Here is a 19,108-nt window from a genome sequence, read left to right as displayed (position 1 = left end):
TAATTGTTAGCAAGTTTTCTTCTGATATTGTTTCCACTTTCTACATTTTTATTCCTGGTTCCATCATCAGGGTCTCACGTCTTTGAGTCTTAAATCCTTTATTTTCCAACAGAATAAAAAAAGTTTATATTTAATATCCTTCATTCTAGTCATTTCCATGACTATTCTTTACTATATGTGGCTATGCTAAAGAGTGTCAGTGGCAGAGGGAGATAATAAGACTTTGAAACAATGGTTCTGAATGTGGATAGTTTATTATTTATTCATTTTGCATAATTGATATATATAGTATCTCATATTCTCTGTGAGAAGATATTTTTGCTGAGCTTTTTCACAGCTGCTTTCACATCTTTGTTCCTTAGACTATAAATGATGGGGTTCAGCATGGGAATGACCACAGCATAGAAGAGAGCAATCATCTCATCTGTTGCATGGGAGTCTTTGGATTCAGGCTTCATGTACATGAATAAGATGGTCCCATAAAACATGATCACTACAGTCAGATGGGATGAGCATGTAGAAAAGGTTTTTTTCCTCCCTTCAGCAGAATTGATTCTCAGGATGGTAATGAGGATGAAAAAGTAGGAGATGAATATAAATACTACTGGAATAACTATTATGAAGATGTTTGATATCATCATTACTGTCACATTGAGGGAAATATCATCACAGGACAATTTCAACACAGCCAGGATCTCACATGTAAGATAATCAATGATATTCCCACAAAATGACAACTTCATAGTTAAGGTGGTTTGTATCACTGAGGTAAATCCACCTGCCATCCAGCAACTTGTCACCAATTTCACACCGAGTCCTTTGTTCATGATGATAGGGTACCTCAGAGGTTTGCAAATGGCCAAATAACGGTCATATGCCATTATAGCCAAGAGCACACACTCTGTGGCTCCCATGGCAAATGAAAAGAACATTTGTACCCCACATCCAATGAAAGAAATAGATTTTTCCTCTGAAAGGAAGTTCACCAGTAACATGGGAATTGAAGAAGATGTGTAGCAGATGTCCAGAAAAGAGAGATTACTGAGAAAGAAGTACATGGGAGTATGGAGGTGAGAGTCCAGGATGCTAACTGTAATGAGGAAACTGTTGCCCAATAGGATGACAATGTACATGATAAGGCATAGCAGAAAAAAAATAAAGTAAAATACAGGATACCCATCAAGGCCATGAAGAAAGAATATAGTCACAGTGGTCTTATTTTGTCTTTCCATTTGTTCTCTCTCTTCCACCTACAATATTTCAGATAAGGAGACAAGGGATCAAATTTATCATATGATAATGAATTCAAATATCACTTATACTTTTGGGAATCCTGTATTTGACATATGCCCATTAATTAAAAATTTCCAATATCCAAGCTAAATTTTGTACAGTGCCCATTCTCCCAACTCTGTCAAAGTGCTTTCATATTTACCCCAGCAGTATTAAACAAACACATATTCACACACGCACACGCACACATGCACACACATACACACACAGCTCTGTGATGACATTGCAGCCCATAATAGGCTTTCTAGACATAGGAATTATTAAGGTTTGTAAAACAATGACTGACCCAATACAGGGTTATATTCAATACCCTCCCAGTAAATACATCAATTTCCTATTAAGGCAGAATGAGACTAGGAAATATTTAGTGAATATTTATGAACACATAAACTTTTACTAATGCCTCATATAGTATAAACATGAAAGTGCATGTAAATAACTCATTTTAACCAAATATAAAATTATTTACATTATCCATAAATATGATCATACAAACATTCCTTTAACTAGAATGAAAATGGGTTATGGACCAACATAGGGTTCTATATCTAGTTTGATAGGATCCTAATCCCTCTTGGGTATGCTTTGATACACTGGTACCCCAGTCTCTTCATATGACTGAGAAAAATTTACATATCTTCCAACCAGAGTGGATAAACAGAATTTCTTTATCTAGTGAGGGAAAAGAGAAAAGGAGGCAAGACCAAACATTTTTATTTGTCCTTAGGTACTTCCTAGTACTTTTTGATTACTCTCCATTTACTATAATATCTATGAACAATTATTTAGTCAAATTTGATGTTTAGAGATTAAATTATCCATTTGCTTCCAAAGGTCTGTGCAAGATATTATGAAAATTGGGGCTGGAAAAAAAGGACAAAGTACAAAAGGTAATGGAAAAAAAGTATCATTGGTTTCCTACTTTACCTTTGTGTATGTGTTTATTTGATTAGAGCCACTGAAATGAATCTTATGAGAAATATTTCTAACCCATTCAGTAGCCTCTATGCCTTAATTTCCTTACCTTTAAAATAGGAGAGGCTGGAGTAGATGATCTACAATGTTTCTTTTAGACCTAACTCATATGACAGTATGGTGCAAATGTACTCACACACAAACACCCTAAATACAAATACCTTTCACCCATGAATCAGTGAGTCCATCCTCGAATCTTCATTCAATTCCTCCCATAATTTCTCCAATAATTCAACTGAATACTGGAAGAATTTCCCCCCTTTTTTATTTAGAATATTTTTCCATGGTCCCAAGATTCATGATTCTCCCTTCCCCCCCCCCAGGCTTTCCTCCCTTTTTCTGAATCTGACAAGCGTTTCCACTGGGATATAAATGTATCATTGTTTAAAACCTATTTCCATGTTATTCATATCTGAAGTAGAACAACCCTTTAACATCAAAACCCCAATCATATCCCTAATGTACTACGTGTTTGATCATATAGTTTTCTAATGCATTTCCATTTCCACAGTTTTTTCAGGAATTTCTCAGGGTCCTTAATTCATTCCTACTATCATTTTCTTTCTACCATTACATTTCCTAATTGAAGCTATGGCAGTTAGAGATTAACTTATATATGTGCACAGAGAATAGCTTAAATTGAGCATCCCCATTCTTGAAAGTAAATGATTCTCTTCTGGACCTAGTGTACCTGAACTAATGATTTTCTATCACATTGATTAGGATGTGTTTTGAGATAGAACATCATCAGTTCAGGTATACTAGGTCCAGAAGAGGATCATTCCTATAGCTGAGAATGAGAACTACCTTTCCCAGGAAAACCAGACAGTCAGACACACACACACACACACACACACACACACACACACACACACACACCCCACGTAACACCATGAATAAAGACTCTGACCACCAATCACTTCAGGGTCACATGTTTAGTAACAAGTGTGCTACAAAGGGGTAGGTCTAACCAACACACCTAGAATTTAACACTCCGAAGAATCTTCAACTAGTTGATAGAAAATACTATAGATGATAATTAACAATGATAATATTCCACTTTTTTTCTTCTGACCTGAAGTCTAGCACCTACCACTGACAGCTTCACAGACTGATGGAACAGCTGAAGGGTCCTTTAAGTAATAGCTGGACATTGGCATGTTATATCTTTCTGCATTGGTCAGCTGTCAGATGCCTCTAGGCCAGCTACATCAGCACCATGGACAGCAATTACCTCATGGCCAAGTTACAAAACCAGAACCTTCAGTTTGGATGCTGACACTTTGATTGCTGATGCCTCCAAGACAAGATGGTATTAGTTAAGTGGTTTCAGCAGGCTTGGCCACATGTTTATGAAAAAATCAACTTGTTTTAATAATCACAATCTAAAGTAATGTAAATGTGTAGAATTCCTTTAGGGATCACTTTACCAACATCGAGAGCACGGAGTGCATTATAGATCATATATTGTCCTGTGAACTGCTAGTCTACTTTATCTACCACCCTAAGCTAAAAAACAGAGAAAAATACCATTGATAACCTTGGTTAAATGTTTTATACTCATCTCTTTTTGAGTTAACCTAAAATATTCTTTATTCTCTAATTAAACACATCTTCTTTCAACCCCCCTCCCCCTAGTTATGTCACCACATTAATACTCTTACCACCCCCTTCTAGTTGTGATGACTCTTTTGGTAGCATCTATAGTTATATGATTGATTAGCTCAATCATGGGAGATAAGTCTAGTAGGAATCAGTCAGTTTGTTGTATCTACTTTCAGAAAGGGGAAAAATCTGGAAGGAGGAAACTGAGATAAATATAATTAAGCAACTTGTTTATGGTCACATAGCTAATAAGTGACTAAGGCCAGATTTCTATTTAGGTCTTCTTGACTCCAGGCTCAGGATTCTATCCACTTGCACCACCTGGTTTCCCACTTAATCAGTTTAACTCTGGATTATTTTCGGTAAAAATGACATTTCACCACTGTTCTCCTCTCTCTCCTATTCTCCCCACATCTATGCTTTGGCTTTGAACCATTTCACATTGGCCTAAGTATTGTTTTTGCTATGTGAAGAGCACCCAGCGGGGTAGAAATGGGTTGGAGTTCTGTCTGTCAAATATATACACTTACCAGTTTCATTATTATGGTGAATCTCTAAGGAGGCATTTTTTGTAGGACAAACCAAGTGCTTAAACTTGCTTACCAGGCACAAGGCTTAAGTGTCACCCATTCCTTGAATTGAAATATTTCTCAGTTATCTATACGATTTTTAAGCAGAGATTTTCCTCAAGAGGTGACCCAAAATCTCTTGCAATTTGGAGTAGTAGCTCAAAATAAAGCCTTGCATTGTTCAGGGATCCATACCTGGAACATATCTATGCTTACATGCAATGGCTCACATTCTGATTTAGAGTTAGATGCTTCCATATTAATAATGGCTCTTCTTATTTCCACATATTCTCAGTCGGTCCTCTACAAACTTAATTTCTTTTTGAAATGAACTCTTTCACAAAGGGCCAGAGACTCCAACATACTCTAAAGTCTATTATTCTTGGTAGTATAGCCTTACACCTGCCATCTCTGAAGTAGAATACTCAATGATCTCTTAGAACTGTGTCAAATATTGCAGAAGGACATGATTAAAGTCACTTATCTAGACAAATCAACAATTATTTATTAAGTGATTATTAGAAATATTAGTTCATGTCTTCCTCATTCACAATCAGAATTCAATTAGCATATAGGAATATACTATTTAGCCTCAAAACTGAGGGGGGGAAATGTTCTATAAAACAAATAAAAACAAGTTTTAGTCAAAAACATTGAGCTTTTAAGTTATATTATTGTTCACAAGAGAATACGTATGCATTCCTATAAAGCAGGGGTCGGCAACCTTTTTGGCCTTGAGAGCCATAAATGCCACATTTTTTAAAAGGTAATTTTGTGAGAGTCATACAGTGCTCACAGTGCATGATCCTGTAACAGCGCCTGAAAAAAATTAACTTTATGGCTCCTGCAGAAAGAACCATATCTGGCCCTCAAAAGAGCCAGATATGGCTCGAGAGCCATACGTTGCCGACCCCTGCTATAAAGTGTCTTCGGTGACATTCTGGAATACCTGTTCTAGGTGTAAAATTTTCTTTTCGTTCTGCTCTTTTCTATCACAGTTACACTAATGACTTTCCTAGTTGTTGTGCCCATCCTAGCTATATTGAAGAGAAGCATCTATTTTCAATGAACACTGCTCCCAGAACTATCTTCCCTTGCCTCAAAGTACATTTCAGTCTTGCCCCTAATTTGATTTATGTTGAAGGTCTATTGTTGAGCAAGTCATTTCTTCAAGGTGGGATAAGAATGTCAATGGTATGAACTCAGGCAATCAGATACCATACTACAGTCAAGCAAGCATTCAAATACAGAGATAAGTCAAAGGCAGGTCTTGGCAAAGAGGCAGTGTATAGGATGCAGGAAGTCATAAGAATATAAAAACGAAGAATTAATAAGTACAGATCCTAGGGCAAAGGTTATTTTTGTATATACCAACTGATACCACCTATTAGGTAGGAGATGCCTGGTATCCACAAATATTATTTCTAGGAATAAAGAGATCAAATTTTTAAGAAGAATCCTGACAATACTTAGGGCACAGACAATGATGTTAGTATTACCTCATATCTTCCATCTGACCTTTTAGCCTGTCTTGTCACCAGAACCAGAGCCCTCAAATATTCTGTTTTCTACATCTACCAAATGTTCCCAGTATGGCAAAACTTTGATATCCAGTACAAGGAACAGTTGTTAACTTACTTTAGAATTACACGTTCTTGATTTGGAGGGATTTTATCACTTAGTTCAAGTTTTCATGGGCATTACAAATCTACTTACTTTTACACTAAACACAATTAATCTTGATGTCTCAGGTGTATTTATGACCCCTCATTCACTGTTCTCTACCACTGGGTCTTAGAATTATTCCATTCAGATATCTATAATCTATGAATTATTCATCATTACTAACTTTACATTGGAAATATAGATACTAGGATCCGTCATGCCTATTATCTTGCTTTTTAGCTGCTTAGGTGGGGCGTCTCTTCAAGAAACAGACCGATGGTCTTGCTTCTAGCCTAGCCCTTGAAACCATCATCCAAGGAATCAAGACTTGTGGGGATGACATTTGAAAACTACCTCTACAGGTGCTATAACCCTTACTCCTTCAGCAGTAATATTCGTTGAAGAAAAAAGAAACAAATTTCTCAACACCAGTGTCCTTAGTGCTACCAAATAGTTTAATAACACAACATACACACACACACACACACACACACACACACACACACAGAGTGTTATCAGAAGTAGAGTTAAAGAAGATGTGTTTGTTTGTTTGCTGCACCCTATGGAGCATGTGGATTTTCTATTGTACTTGTACCTAAAACCTCCAGCCTGTACCATTTCCTTATATTAGAAATTAAATTTCTTAGGGAAAGGGATTGTCAATCCTTTCAATTTATATCCTCAGAGCTTAGTACAGTGTTCTGCACAGAACAAGTACTTAGGAAATGATTTTTTATTCATGCATTCTTTTATTCATTTTTCAGTCTTTGAAAACCAGAAAAATAAGAAATGTTATTACACCTTCTCTACTATCTCTTCTAGGAGACAGAACAAACAACTTTATTTGATCATAAATAATACTTGACATGGGAGCAATACAAATATTGTATAATTTAATGAATTTTCCCATATTTATCATTCTCTCCATACTCTGTGAAAACAGGATTTCCAGGCCTTACTTGGGTATTAATTCCTGCAAGTGTAAATTAGTGGCCTAGTTCTTCATCTTTGTTCAGTTTGTACATTCCTTTTTTCTATAGAATTTTGACTTTTTTATTTTCTCACTCCCTCTTGTCCCTCTGTCTAGATGATCTAGCTAAGAATCTGCAATTTTGTCCAAGAATCACTTTGCATCAAGAAAAAGTCCATACACAAAGAGAAAGGCTTAGCCTTACTGATCTCTATGAACCAGAATATTGAGTGATTATGTCTTTAGTCTTTATAGCCATTTACCTCTTGTTGGGAGATTGTCTTTCCTCTTAGACTTCAACACAGTGCAGATTGCTTTGTCTTGATTTTCTTTCTCAAGTAACTGATTGCCTCCTACAAGGAAGCTCCTTTAGAGTGATGATGGGTTACCAAAAATTAGTTTTAATGGAAAAATATGTTGCTTCAGAATTTTATGGTCTTATTTACATTTGAATTTTAAGTTTTGTTAGAAATAATTTTCAAATTGTGCCAAAATAGAATTATTCCAACTGTAATGAACTGAAGGAAGTATAGGTTGCTCAGGGATAGGAAATAAAGGAAGAAAGTAGATTGTTTTTAACTAAATTTCATTTGGCCAAGAGACACAATGGGAACCACTGTCCTGATCCCATAGTAGCAGCCCTCCAAATCACAAAAGAATCAGTCACAGATTCTAGAAAGCAATTTAAATCTCTTTCTGTACTTAGAGATTACTTTGTCTCTAAGGAAATTTAAAGTTGTGCCTTGGATATATACAGAGTGAAAACTTTGTTATACTTCATGATCAGGGCCCCTGAGGCCCAATTACTTGGAACTTATTACATTATATTGTGTAACAAATATAATTTTGTTTGAATTCAGGAAAACAACATAGTTATTTAAGTTCAGTTAAATCAAACAAATATTTCTTAAGCTGTCAGAAGCCTCATAGTATAATGGAGAAAGTTGGCTTTAAAACCAGTAAGACAAGAGTTCAAGTCCTACTTTTGACCATTATTTGTTACCTTTAACAATTTCTTTTGTTTCTCATTGCTCTAGACAACTCTCTAAAACTATAAATTGTAGAGAATTTGTCAACCTGCATTGTTAGAGAGAGTTTTTTTTCACCATAAAGTCACATAGATCAATAACATCAAGAGGACCAGTCCTCATCAGTGTGGAAAATACTATGCTAGGCAATGATGCAAGGAATAGGTGGCAAGGAGTGATTTTAGAAGTGAATGAAATAAGCTCTTTGCCCTCAAAGGATTTATGATCTAATTGGGAAGAGAATATACCTGGAATGGAGAAACCAAGGTGTCTTCTCCATGTGTCTTTTCAGTGTTATAGAAACCATATGCACAGATCATGGGCCCTTATACAAGAGATATTATAGAGAGTATGGGGAGGAAAGAGTACTATCAAAAGATTAAGGAAGCACAGCATAGTTTGTGCTATGAAATATCTATTTCTTCTAATAAGACCCACATAGTTAAAGCATTTGGGGGGAAGCTTTAATAAATATTAACAGTTAGGATAAAAAGAAAAGACCTCTAAAAAGGAAATGGTATTTAAACTGAAACTGAGATAGAGGTATTCCAGGAATTCCAGAAAGAGGAGGCAAAGGGGTAGAATATTCAGTTATGAAGTATGACTTGGTATAGAAACACAGAATTGGATCACTGATTATAGTGTCTATGGGAACATCAGTCAAGTAAGCCACTTTGGCTGGAATGTAGATGTGTAAAGGAGAGTTATATGTAATAGATCTGAAAAAGATAGACTGAAGTCAGATTAAGTGCCAAACAGAAGTGTTTATATTTTGTCCTAAAGGCATTTAGGGAGCCACTTATATTTCATCATCTGAGGAGTGACATGAGCAGAACTGTGCTTTATGAATCAGGTAGCTGGATGAATTGGAGAACAGAAAGACAAATTAGTTTCCTCTCCTGCAGTTCTTCTTCTTAATGTGGGTGGTGTTCTTTACCATAAGTTCCTCAGAACTGTCCTGTGTCATTGCATTGCTGCTAGTACAGAAGTCCATTACATTCGATTTTACCACAGTATATCAGTCTCTGTGTATAATGTTCTTCTGGCTCTGCTTCTTTCGCTCTGCATCAGTTCCTGGAGGTCTTTCCAGTTCACATGGAATTGCTCCAGTTTATTATTCCTCATTTTAACTGCTTCCACAACATCTCTTCTTTCTGGCTTTTGTCAGAAGGAATTCTTGATTCCTTTTTTAATTTAATGGGGTACCTGGAGGTCCTCTTACCGTAGAGATGTGTAGGGATTAATGCTCCCACAGTGACAGGACATAGGACTGGGGAGTCCCCTGCTGGGTGAGCATCAGTTGCAGGCTTTTAGTTGCTGACAGAGAGTGAGTTCTAGACAGTTAGGGCTGATGTAGTTATGGGGAAGTTGGTTGCTTGCTGTGATTGGTCATTGGGGGTTGGTTGCTGGTGGTGTGGTTGGCATATAGTTGCTGGAATACAAAGGTGGGCCTGAACTTACTGAGAGGGCTTTTGGCTTTAGTCTCTAAAGGGTTTTTTGCCTCTGTGATCTCTAGAGAGCAGGAGGTCCATCTCTGAGGCAAGGACCTGCCATGAGTTGGCTACTGACAGTTTGGGCTGCTATAGAAAACTGGTTGAAAGAATGAGTGAGTGAGTGGTAGCTGTCTATTATTTTAGGGAGTTAGGTAGTTAGTGAATCATTTATAGATAGTGTAGTTTGGATAAGCCTGGTGTTTTCCAGGCAAGAAGAAGCTATCTTCAGAAGACAGTTAGAGGTAGTTATTAGGAATTTTATGTACTATTAGGAAATTTAGGTAAATTTTAAGGTATAAGATTAGTATAGGAAATTTAGGTATATTTTTACAGTATAAGATCTCTTTTTTCCTCTTTTCTGCCTTTCCCTTCTTTAATATATTCTTTTACCATCTCTATTTTAATTAAACTAAAGTGCTAATTGTTAAAAGCTGCTAGAAGTTTTCTTTTCTCTTACTTAAAGGGAAAATATTAATTTACAACTACTATAGTTCCATAAAAACATAAATTATTAAAAGCTGCTCTATTATTTTGTCAAAATCCTTTTAACAATTTTAACCCTTACACTTTGAAGATTCTTTCACCTTTGATATACTTCTCAGTCCTCTGTATTAAAGTTATAAATTAATTTTGAGTAACAAGCAAAAAAGAGTCATTGTTGAGTCCCCTGGTTTGTTTGATAAGTGTTGTGACCCTCCAACTGGAACTTATTCCTTTGATCTCATGTCAACAGATCATTATATTCACATCTTTCTCCTTTAATCTCAAAGAAGGAGATATTTCTTTGCTTCTACCTCTTCTCTGTATTTCACTTTTTCCTATTCCCTCCCATCTCCTTTTCTTATGAACACAATCTCTTCTCTTCAGAAATTCCTGTCATTTTTTTCAAGTATAGACAAGTGTGATCAATATTTAAAGCAAAAGAATTCATGCCTGACCCTGTTGACCAATTTATCTGGGTTCAAAATTTCCTGATTTCTATTGCTAATAAATCCCACAAATATATCACCTAAGACTCATTTCCATTTCCTCCAGTTCCTTTCCCACTCTTAAAGTGCTATGTTCTGGTTTTCATTTAAATTGTTCCACAAAAAAAAGAATGATCTTTGAAGTCACTGCTGAATTGCAGGATAATAGCAATATATTAAGTACACATGACACTTAATATGTTTGTGGTGATTACAATTAAGGTGATTGAGGCAAGTTTTCTGGGTAAAATAATAGTTTATAAAAAGTGAAAAGCATAGCTGTTAAGAAGGTGTATCACTCTGGTCAGCTCAATAAAATGAGGGACTCCAATAGGATGGAAAAGACCATGAAAGCCAATAGGAAGGGGTGGGTATGGAGAGTTGGTAAATCTCATGATCAGATGTGACTGGGAAAGAGGATTGGCCCTCAAATATGGCTGATAATGCCCTTCTCTTCAATGTTGTTCACTCATTTCTAACTCTTCCTGACCTCATTTGAAGTTTTCTTGACAAAGACACTGGAGTGGTTTGCCATTTTCTTCTCCAGCTCATTTTACAGATGAGGAACTGAGGCAAATAGTTGCAGGTGCTCACTCAAGGTCACATAGCTAAAAGTTTCTGAGGCCAAATTAGAATTTAAGATGAGTCTTTCTGTCTGCAAGTGCAGCACTCATTCCACTGTGCCTCTGGTGATTAAGAGATGTTAATCAGGATTGCTCAGGTTAGCCTTCCCTTTGGGGAGACCAAATCGCCCCTATTTTTGACTAGAAAAAGCAAGAATAAAAGAACTGTCCTTTGGGGAGAAGCCCAGCTGAAGGAGATTCTTCCTTAATAGCTAAGCAAAACAGGGGTCCCAGGTTAAATGGATTAGTAACAAATGTGTGAGGGAAAGAGGGGAAGTTAGTTCAAAGTCAACACTCCCCTTTAATCACACCTCTAAGCCAATTTAGACTGGGACAGAGCATTTTTAGACAGATATTAAAAATCAGTCAGTCCAGAATAAATAAGCACATTATAAATTTAAAATAGTAGAAATCAGAAACAATATTAATTTTTATCTCTAACTGGTTTCAAAACCTTTCCCTAACTGAGCTGGGTAATTTTATGTATGGGAAATGCCAATGAAAAGCTTGTTTTGGGTTATCAAGCCTGAAAACACCATGACTAGCGTTCAAATATATCCTTCCTATCTCTCAATCCAGAGCTTTTCTCACTGCACCTTTCTGCTTCTTTACTCTTGTTAAAAGCTTAAATTATTGCTTTCGGAGTCAAGAATATCTAGTTCAAATCCAACCTTTAACACTTTATACATTTTAATTGATTTTTTTTAAGTTTTACATCATTTTGACTTCTGAACATGGCTCCCCTCCCATTAAGCAATCTGTTATAACAGATAATTTACTTTAAAAAGAGAACAATTTGGTACAAGTAAACAGCATATGAATTGGTTCTGATATTATATGCAATATTCTATAACCAGAATGATCCACTTCTGTCAAAAAGGAGGGAGATGTATATTCTCAGCTATTCTCCATGTCTAATCTTAGCCATGATAATTTATATACTGTTTAGTTTTATTATCTAACATTGCCCATCTGATTAGCTAAATAATTTAATATGTGTGTTATTGCATTTTTGGACATAACTTCTTAAGTTTTCATTAACTAAAGATTTTCAGTTTTACAGAAAAAGGAGTCTGTAATTTTTATCTTTTCCTTCTTGGAAATTGTCCTTCATTTCATGAAAAGTAAAAAGCCATATACTTCTCAAATATCCTTGAAATGAAAATGGTTTGCACCCTCATCTTTGTAAATAAACTCATATGACTTAGATGATTATAAAAATTCTACAAAAAGCCAAAAGTGTTAATTACCCTCATGTAATACTAATTCTAAGGGAAGCAAATCATTCTTCTTAATGGGACATTTAAGCCTTCTTCATTCCCTAAAACAAGGATCTTTCTTAATACAATCTCTACATAGCTGGGTGTATTTCTTTTATCTGTCTTCCTTCAATAAACTTTTCTTTGTTTTGTTTCATTTTTGGTTAAGCAAGAAGTTTTCTATGTTATTTTTTTGCCTGTTGTTTGGTTATTAGTGCTTTTAAAAATATGGCACATTGACATGTTCTACAACTTCTCTCTTCAGGATTTAGTAGCTCCTAAATTTCATCTAATTTATGTTTAGAAGTAAAATTATCATTTCTGATTTACCTACACTTATCAACAATGCATTATTTTCTACCTTGGAACTAAGCATATATACCGTTGATATAAATAATATGAAACCTTTGTATAGAATTGGTGAATTGTTTCCAATTTTGTTAAGATATGACACTGACATACAAAGCAGTCAAGTGACATGGTAAATTGAGTGCTAAACCATCAAGGAACTTCCCAAGAAAAAATCCCTAGGGCCTGAGGGATTCACAAATGAATTCTATCAAACATTTAAAGAACAACTAATCTCAATACTACACAAACTATTTGACAAAATAAGCAAAGGAGTCTTACCAAATTCATTTTATGACACAAATATGGTACTGACTCCCTAAACAGAAAGACCAAAAAACAGAAAGAAAACTACAGACCAATCTCCTTAATGAATATAGATGCAAAAATCTTAAATAAAATACTAAGCAAGGAGACTACAGCAAGTCATTACAAGGATTATTCACTATGACTAGGTGGGATTTATACCAGGAATGCAAGGCTGGTTTAACATTAGGAGAACCATCCACATAATTGACCATATCAATAACCAAACTAACAGAAACCACATGATTATCTCAATAGATACAGAAAAAAGCCTTTGAAAAAATACAACACCTATTCCTATTAAAAACACCAGAAAGTGGGGCAGCTGGGTAGCTCAGTGGATTGAGAGCCAGGCCTAGAGATGGGAGGTCCTAGGTTCAAATCTGACCTCAGACACTTCCCAGCTCTGTGACCCTGGGCAAGTCACTTGACCCCCATTGCCCACCCTTACCACTCTTCCACCTAGGAGCTAATACACAGAAGTTAAGGGTTTAAAAAAATTTAAAAACACCAGAAAGTATAGAAATAGAAGGATCTTTCCTCAAAATAATAAACAGTATTGATTTAAAACCATCAGCCAGTATCATCTGCAATGGGGATAAGTTAGGAGCCTTCCCAGTAAGATCAGGAGTGAAGCAAGAATGCCCATTATCACCACTATTATTTAATATTCTACTAGAAACACTAGCAGTAGCAATTAGAGAAGAAAAAGAAATTGAAGGGATTAAAGTAGGTAGTGAGGAAACTACTATATCACTTTCACAGATGATGTGATGAAATATCTAGAGAACCCAAGAAAATGAACTAAAATGGTAGTGGAAATAATTAATAATTTTAGCAAATTTTCAGGATACAAGATAAACCTATATATCATCAGCATTTCTATTTATTTCCAATAAAAAATCAGCAGCAAGAGTTAGTAAGAGAGGCTCCATTTAAAATCACTCTAGGAGAAATGCAAATTAAGACATCTCTGAGGTACCACCTCACACCTAGCAGACTTGCCAATATAGCAGCAAAGAAAAGTGATAAATATTGGAGGGGATGTAGCAAAATTGGGACATTAATACACTGCTAGTGTAGTTGTGAATTGGTCCAACCATTCTGAAAGGCAATTTGGAACTATGTGCAAAGGGCTTTAAAAGACTGCCTACCCTTTGACCCAGTCATACCACTGTTGGGTTTATGCCCCAAAGAAATAATAAGGAAAAAACTTGTATGAAAATATTTATAGCCATGATCTTTGTGGTGGCAAAAAATTGGAAAATGAGGGGACATCCATTGATTAGGGAATGGCTGAGTAAATTGTTGCATCTGATGGTGATGGAATACTATTGTGCTCAAAGGAATAATGAACTGGAGGAATTCCATGTGAACTGGAATGACCTCTAGGAATTGATGCAGAGTCAAAGGAGCAAAACCAGGAGAACATTGTACACAGGGACTGATCACACAGTCATATATAATGGACTTTTCTACTAGCAGCAATGCAATAACCCAGGAAAATTCAGAGGAACTTATAAAAAAGAATGCTATCCATATCCAGAGAAAGAGTGGTAGGAACAGAAATGCAGAAGAAAAACATGTGATCAACCATGTAGCTCAATATGGATGTGATTACGGTTTTATGTTAAAAGATCACTCTACCAAAAATATGAATAGCTTGGAAATAGACTTTGAACAATGTTACATGTATAACCAAGTGGAACTGCATGTCAGCTCTGGGAGTGAATAAGGGAGAGGAGGAAATCATGAATCATGTAACCATGGGAAAATGTTCTATTTTTTTTTTAAAAAAGAAAGGAAAATAAATAAAACCACTCTAGGTAATATAAAATATTTTGAAATCTATCTGTCAAGATAAACTCAAGAATTATATGAACAAAACTACAAAACAATTTTCATGCAAATAAAACTAGATCTAAATAATTGGAAAAACATTATCTGTGAGTAGGAAGTACTAATATAATAAAAATGACAATCCTGGTTAAACTAATTTACTTGTTCATATCTATCAAACAATCAAAAAAACTTTCTTTATAAAATTAGAAAAAATTATTATAATGTTCATCTGAAAGCACAAAAGATCAAAAATATCAAGGGGACTAATAGAAATATGTGAAGGATAGAAGCCTAGAATTACACTATAAAGTGGTGATCATTAAAACACATCACAGCAATAAGAGTTAGAAGGAGAAACACCATTTAAAATCACCCTAGACAACATAAAATGCTTAGGAATCTATCTACCAAAACAAACACAGGAATTATATTAAAACAACCACAAAACACTTTCCAAACAATTAAAACTAGATCTAAACAATTGGAAAAACATTGATTGCTCATGGGTAGGATGAGCTAACATAATAAAAATGACCATTCTACCCAAATTAATTTACCTATTTAGCACCATACCCATCAAACTAACAAAAAACTTTTTTACTGAATTAGAAAAAACTATAAAAGTTCATTTGGAATAACAAAAGATCAAGAATATCAAGAGAAATAATGAAAAAAAAATGTGAAGGAATGTGGTCTAGCAGTACCAGATATTAAACTATACTATAAAGCCGTGGCCATCAAAATGGTATGGTACTGGCTAAGAGACAGAAGGGTGGATCAGTGAAATAGACTTGGAGTGAATGGCCTCAGCAAGATAATGTACAATAAACCCAAAGTTCCTATCTTTTGGGACACGAATCCACTATTTCACAAAAACTGCTGGTTTTTAAAAGATTACTCTATTGCAAAAATGAATAATATGGAAATAGGTAAAATGATAACATTTGTATAACCCAGTAAAGGTGCTTATTGGATGGGGGAGGGAAAAGAGGAGGGAAAGAAAATGAAATATGGAAACATGGAAAATATTTAAATATATATATTAGCATAATTTTGAGGGCAGAAGAATCAAATTCCTTCCTTTTCCAATATTTTATATTCTACCCAAGCTCCTTTGTCATTGAATATCAGAATCTCACTATTTTCCTGATAAAAAGAATACCAATTTTGCACAAATTAAATTTGAAATGTAGTATAGTCCTTAATGAAATACCATCCAAGGAAGAAGTTTAACATTCAACATCCTTCATAATGCCTCCTACATTTCCAGTCTTTTTGCATCTTATTCCCTGACATATACTGGCTTTATGCTCCATACTGCGTTTATGTTCCATGACTGAGATATTCAATCTCTTGCCTCCTGGCATTTTCCCATATGCCTGGAATGTTCTGCCTCCTCAACTCCATCCATGATTTCCCTGGTTCCTTTATATTCCAAACAAAAATGTATCGTTTCTTCGAAGCCTTTTCAAGTTTCCCTTAATTCTAGTGCTTCATTGATAACATATGTAGCTTGCTTTATATACACTTGTTTCCATGTTGTCTCCCCATTATAAGCTCCTTGAGGACACAGACTCCCCTTTTCCTTCTTTTTTGTACTCACAGCACTTAGCACAGTGTCTAACATATTGTTAAATGTGTTGAATGCTTATTAACTGATTAGAGAAGCTACCATCTGCAGACATATGCTAAATTCATTCTGTTCATTCTCTTTCCTGCCCTAAGTTCCATCCAAAGGTCTTACTGTATTACCATACTGCATATTCATTTTATAAATGAGGAAATTGAGGCTCAAAAAGGTTAAGACCTCCCCATAGATATAAAACTAGAAAAATGAGGAGGCAGGGATAAAATGTCCAGATCATCCAACTCTAAATCAATGACTCTTTCAACAATATATCAGTGGTTCCCAAGAAGGTTTCATGATGTCATGAAATTCTAAGTAGGCTTGGTAGTTTTTTATCAGTAGGGAGAGAAAATTGACAATACAATTTAAAAAAGTTTCTTGCATATAGTATGATTAATTGGACTTCACAATTACCAGAATTAGAAAAAAAAAACAAGGAAAAGTCAGAGAATTTAGTCCCAAGAAGGGCCCATCTAATGTTTCTCACTTATTCTTTGCAATTTTCCACATAACTGCCAAAGTGATATTCTTTCCCATACTTATAATATTATTCTACCTCACACTCTACACAGAACAACCATCTTAGCCTTTGTGTTATTCTCTTTTCTAACTCCATATGCCTATAATTCACTTATCCACTATATCAGATTTTGGGGTCCAAAGTTTGGCTCAAATGCCATCTCTCATATAGGGTCTTTCGTTTTTTTCTCTCTCCAAGATACTTGTGCCACCCACCAAAACTGTTTTACATTTTATTTTGTATATATAGGGTACATATATTTATGTGTACATGCTAGCTCTCCCAAAAGTATGGAAGCTCTTTGAATGCAGAGAATGTTTTATTTTTGACTTTATATTATCAGTATAAAACAAGGGCCTAGCAGATAGTGGGTGCATAATGTTTTCTGACTGATTTACTGATGGAACTCATGCATTGAGTAGGCATCTTAACTGGTTTTCCTGCTACTCTTCTATACATTCTATCACTCATTCGAACAAAGGACAAAAACTTTCATACTTATTTGCTAAAAACCTTCCTGCCCAGCAGTTTCACTGCCTCTTTTATATCCTTGTTCCTCAGACTATAGATTAAAGGATTCATCATGGGTGTCATGACTCCATAGAACATGGAAATAAGTTTGTCTGTGGCTTGTAATTTATCTGAATTAAGTGATTGTTTGGATTTGGGTTTCATGTACATGAACAGGATGGTCCCATAGAATATAATCACAACAGTCAGGTGGGCTGAGCAGGTAGAAAAAGCTTTACTTCTCCCTTCAGCTGAGTGGATCTTTAGGATACTGGAGATGATTAAAGTATAAGAGACAACAATGAGTAGCAATGGAGTTAATGTGAATACTGTTGTGGCTACTAACATGATAAATTCATTGCCAGAGATATCAGCACAAGCCAGTTTCATGACAGCGAGGATTTCACAGCTGAAATGATTGATGACATTATTCCTGCAGAAAGGCAACTGGACCACGAGAATTGTTTGCACCAGTGAGTTGACACCTCCTGCTACCCAGGAACCAGCTGCCATCTGCACATAAACAATCTTGCTCATGATGATGGGGTACCTCAAGGGGTTGCAGATGGCCACATAGCGATCAAAGGCCATCATGGCCAGGAGTACACATTCTGTGGTCCCCATTGCCAAGCCAAGGAACATCTGCACTGCACACCCAGAAAAAGAAATGGTTTTTCTTTGAGATAAGAAGCTCACCAATGTAGGAGGAATCGAGGTAGATGTGTAGCAGATGTCCAGGAAAGAGAGGTTACTGAGGAAGAAGTACATGGGAGTGTGGAGGTGGGGGTCTAAGATGCTGATTACAATGAGGATGCCATTGCCCAGAAGAATGACCATATACATTACCAGGATCAGGACAAAGAAAATAATCTCAAGCCTGGGATAGCCAGAAAGTCCTTTTAGGAAGAATTCTGTCACAGAGGTTTCATTTATCTTTTCCATTTTACCTGTAAAAATTCAAAGAACACAGAGCAGATGTTTTATCTTTTATACATTCAAATATATTACTGCTCAGTCACATTTGTGTATCATGTACCTAACTGGGAGCTTCAGTGCTGCAGATGGTGGTTGACCTCATCACTAACCATATATTTGGAGTTTTTAAAGTTGTATGTAAAACTGAATAACCATGTCAGTATTGAACTGGACCTTAAGCTTTTATCGGTCTCTTTAACTGCCATCTTCTGCTATCTTTCTGCAATCATGCCCTCTTCCAAAGCTACCCTACTGTCACCTTCCTCTACCCCCTGCAACCAGGCTAGCACACACAGCATAAGGAAACCCCAATGGCCTCCGCTTCTCCCACCTCTCCAAGCTTGCCACTGCCCCATCAAATGAGTAGGCATGGGCTTAGGGCCATGTCTTGGACAGTGCCTAAGATAACACCAGCCCTGGAGAAAGGGTTCATGAAAACAAGACATTCAGATTTCTCTTCCTCCTCAGTATTATAGAGTTTCTTTCATGCTCTGCGTTGGCTGCAAAATGTTTCATAAAGATAGAAGCTATT

General features: G+C 35.9%; 2 protein-coding genes across 2 annotated transcripts; both read right to left on the bottom strand.

Annotated features, from left to right (window-relative positions):
* Nucleotides 1-293: 293 nt before the first annotated feature.
* On the bottom strand, nt 294-1,232 carry LOC123231000 (olfactory receptor 13D1-like). Its single transcript, XM_044657203.1, has one exon. The coding sequence runs from the start codon at nt 1,230-1,232 to the stop codon at nt 294-296; it is 939 nt and encodes a 312-aa protein (XP_044513138.1).
* Nucleotides 1,233-17,589: 16,357 nt separating this feature from the next.
* Nucleotides 17,590-18,543, bottom strand: LOC123230999 (olfactory receptor 13C2-like). The gene has a single exon (XM_044657202.1). It carries the CDS (start codon nt 18,541-18,543, stop codon nt 17,590-17,592), a length of 954 nt encoding a protein of 317 aa, XP_044513137.1.
* Nucleotides 18,544-19,108: the final 565 nt, after the last annotated feature.

Source organism: Gracilinanus agilis, chromosome 1 (assembly GCF_016433145.1).
Source record: "Gracilinanus agilis isolate LMUSP501 chromosome 1, AgileGrace, whole genome shotgun sequence".
Taxonomy (NCBI): Eukaryota; Metazoa; Chordata; class Mammalia; order Didelphimorphia; family Didelphidae; genus Gracilinanus; species Gracilinanus agilis.
This window is presented reverse-complemented; position numbering and strand designations above follow the sequence as displayed.

What these genes read in the sequence shown, in the direction of transcription:
- LOC123231000 (XM_044657203.1), bottom strand. Translation starts at nt 1,232, where the DNA reads ATGGAAAGACAAAATAAGACCACTGTGACTATATTCTTTCTTCATGGC.
- LOC123230999 (XM_044657202.1), bottom strand. Translation starts at nt 18,543, where the DNA reads ATGGAAAAGATAAATGAAACCTCTGTGACAGAATTCTTCCTAAAAGGA.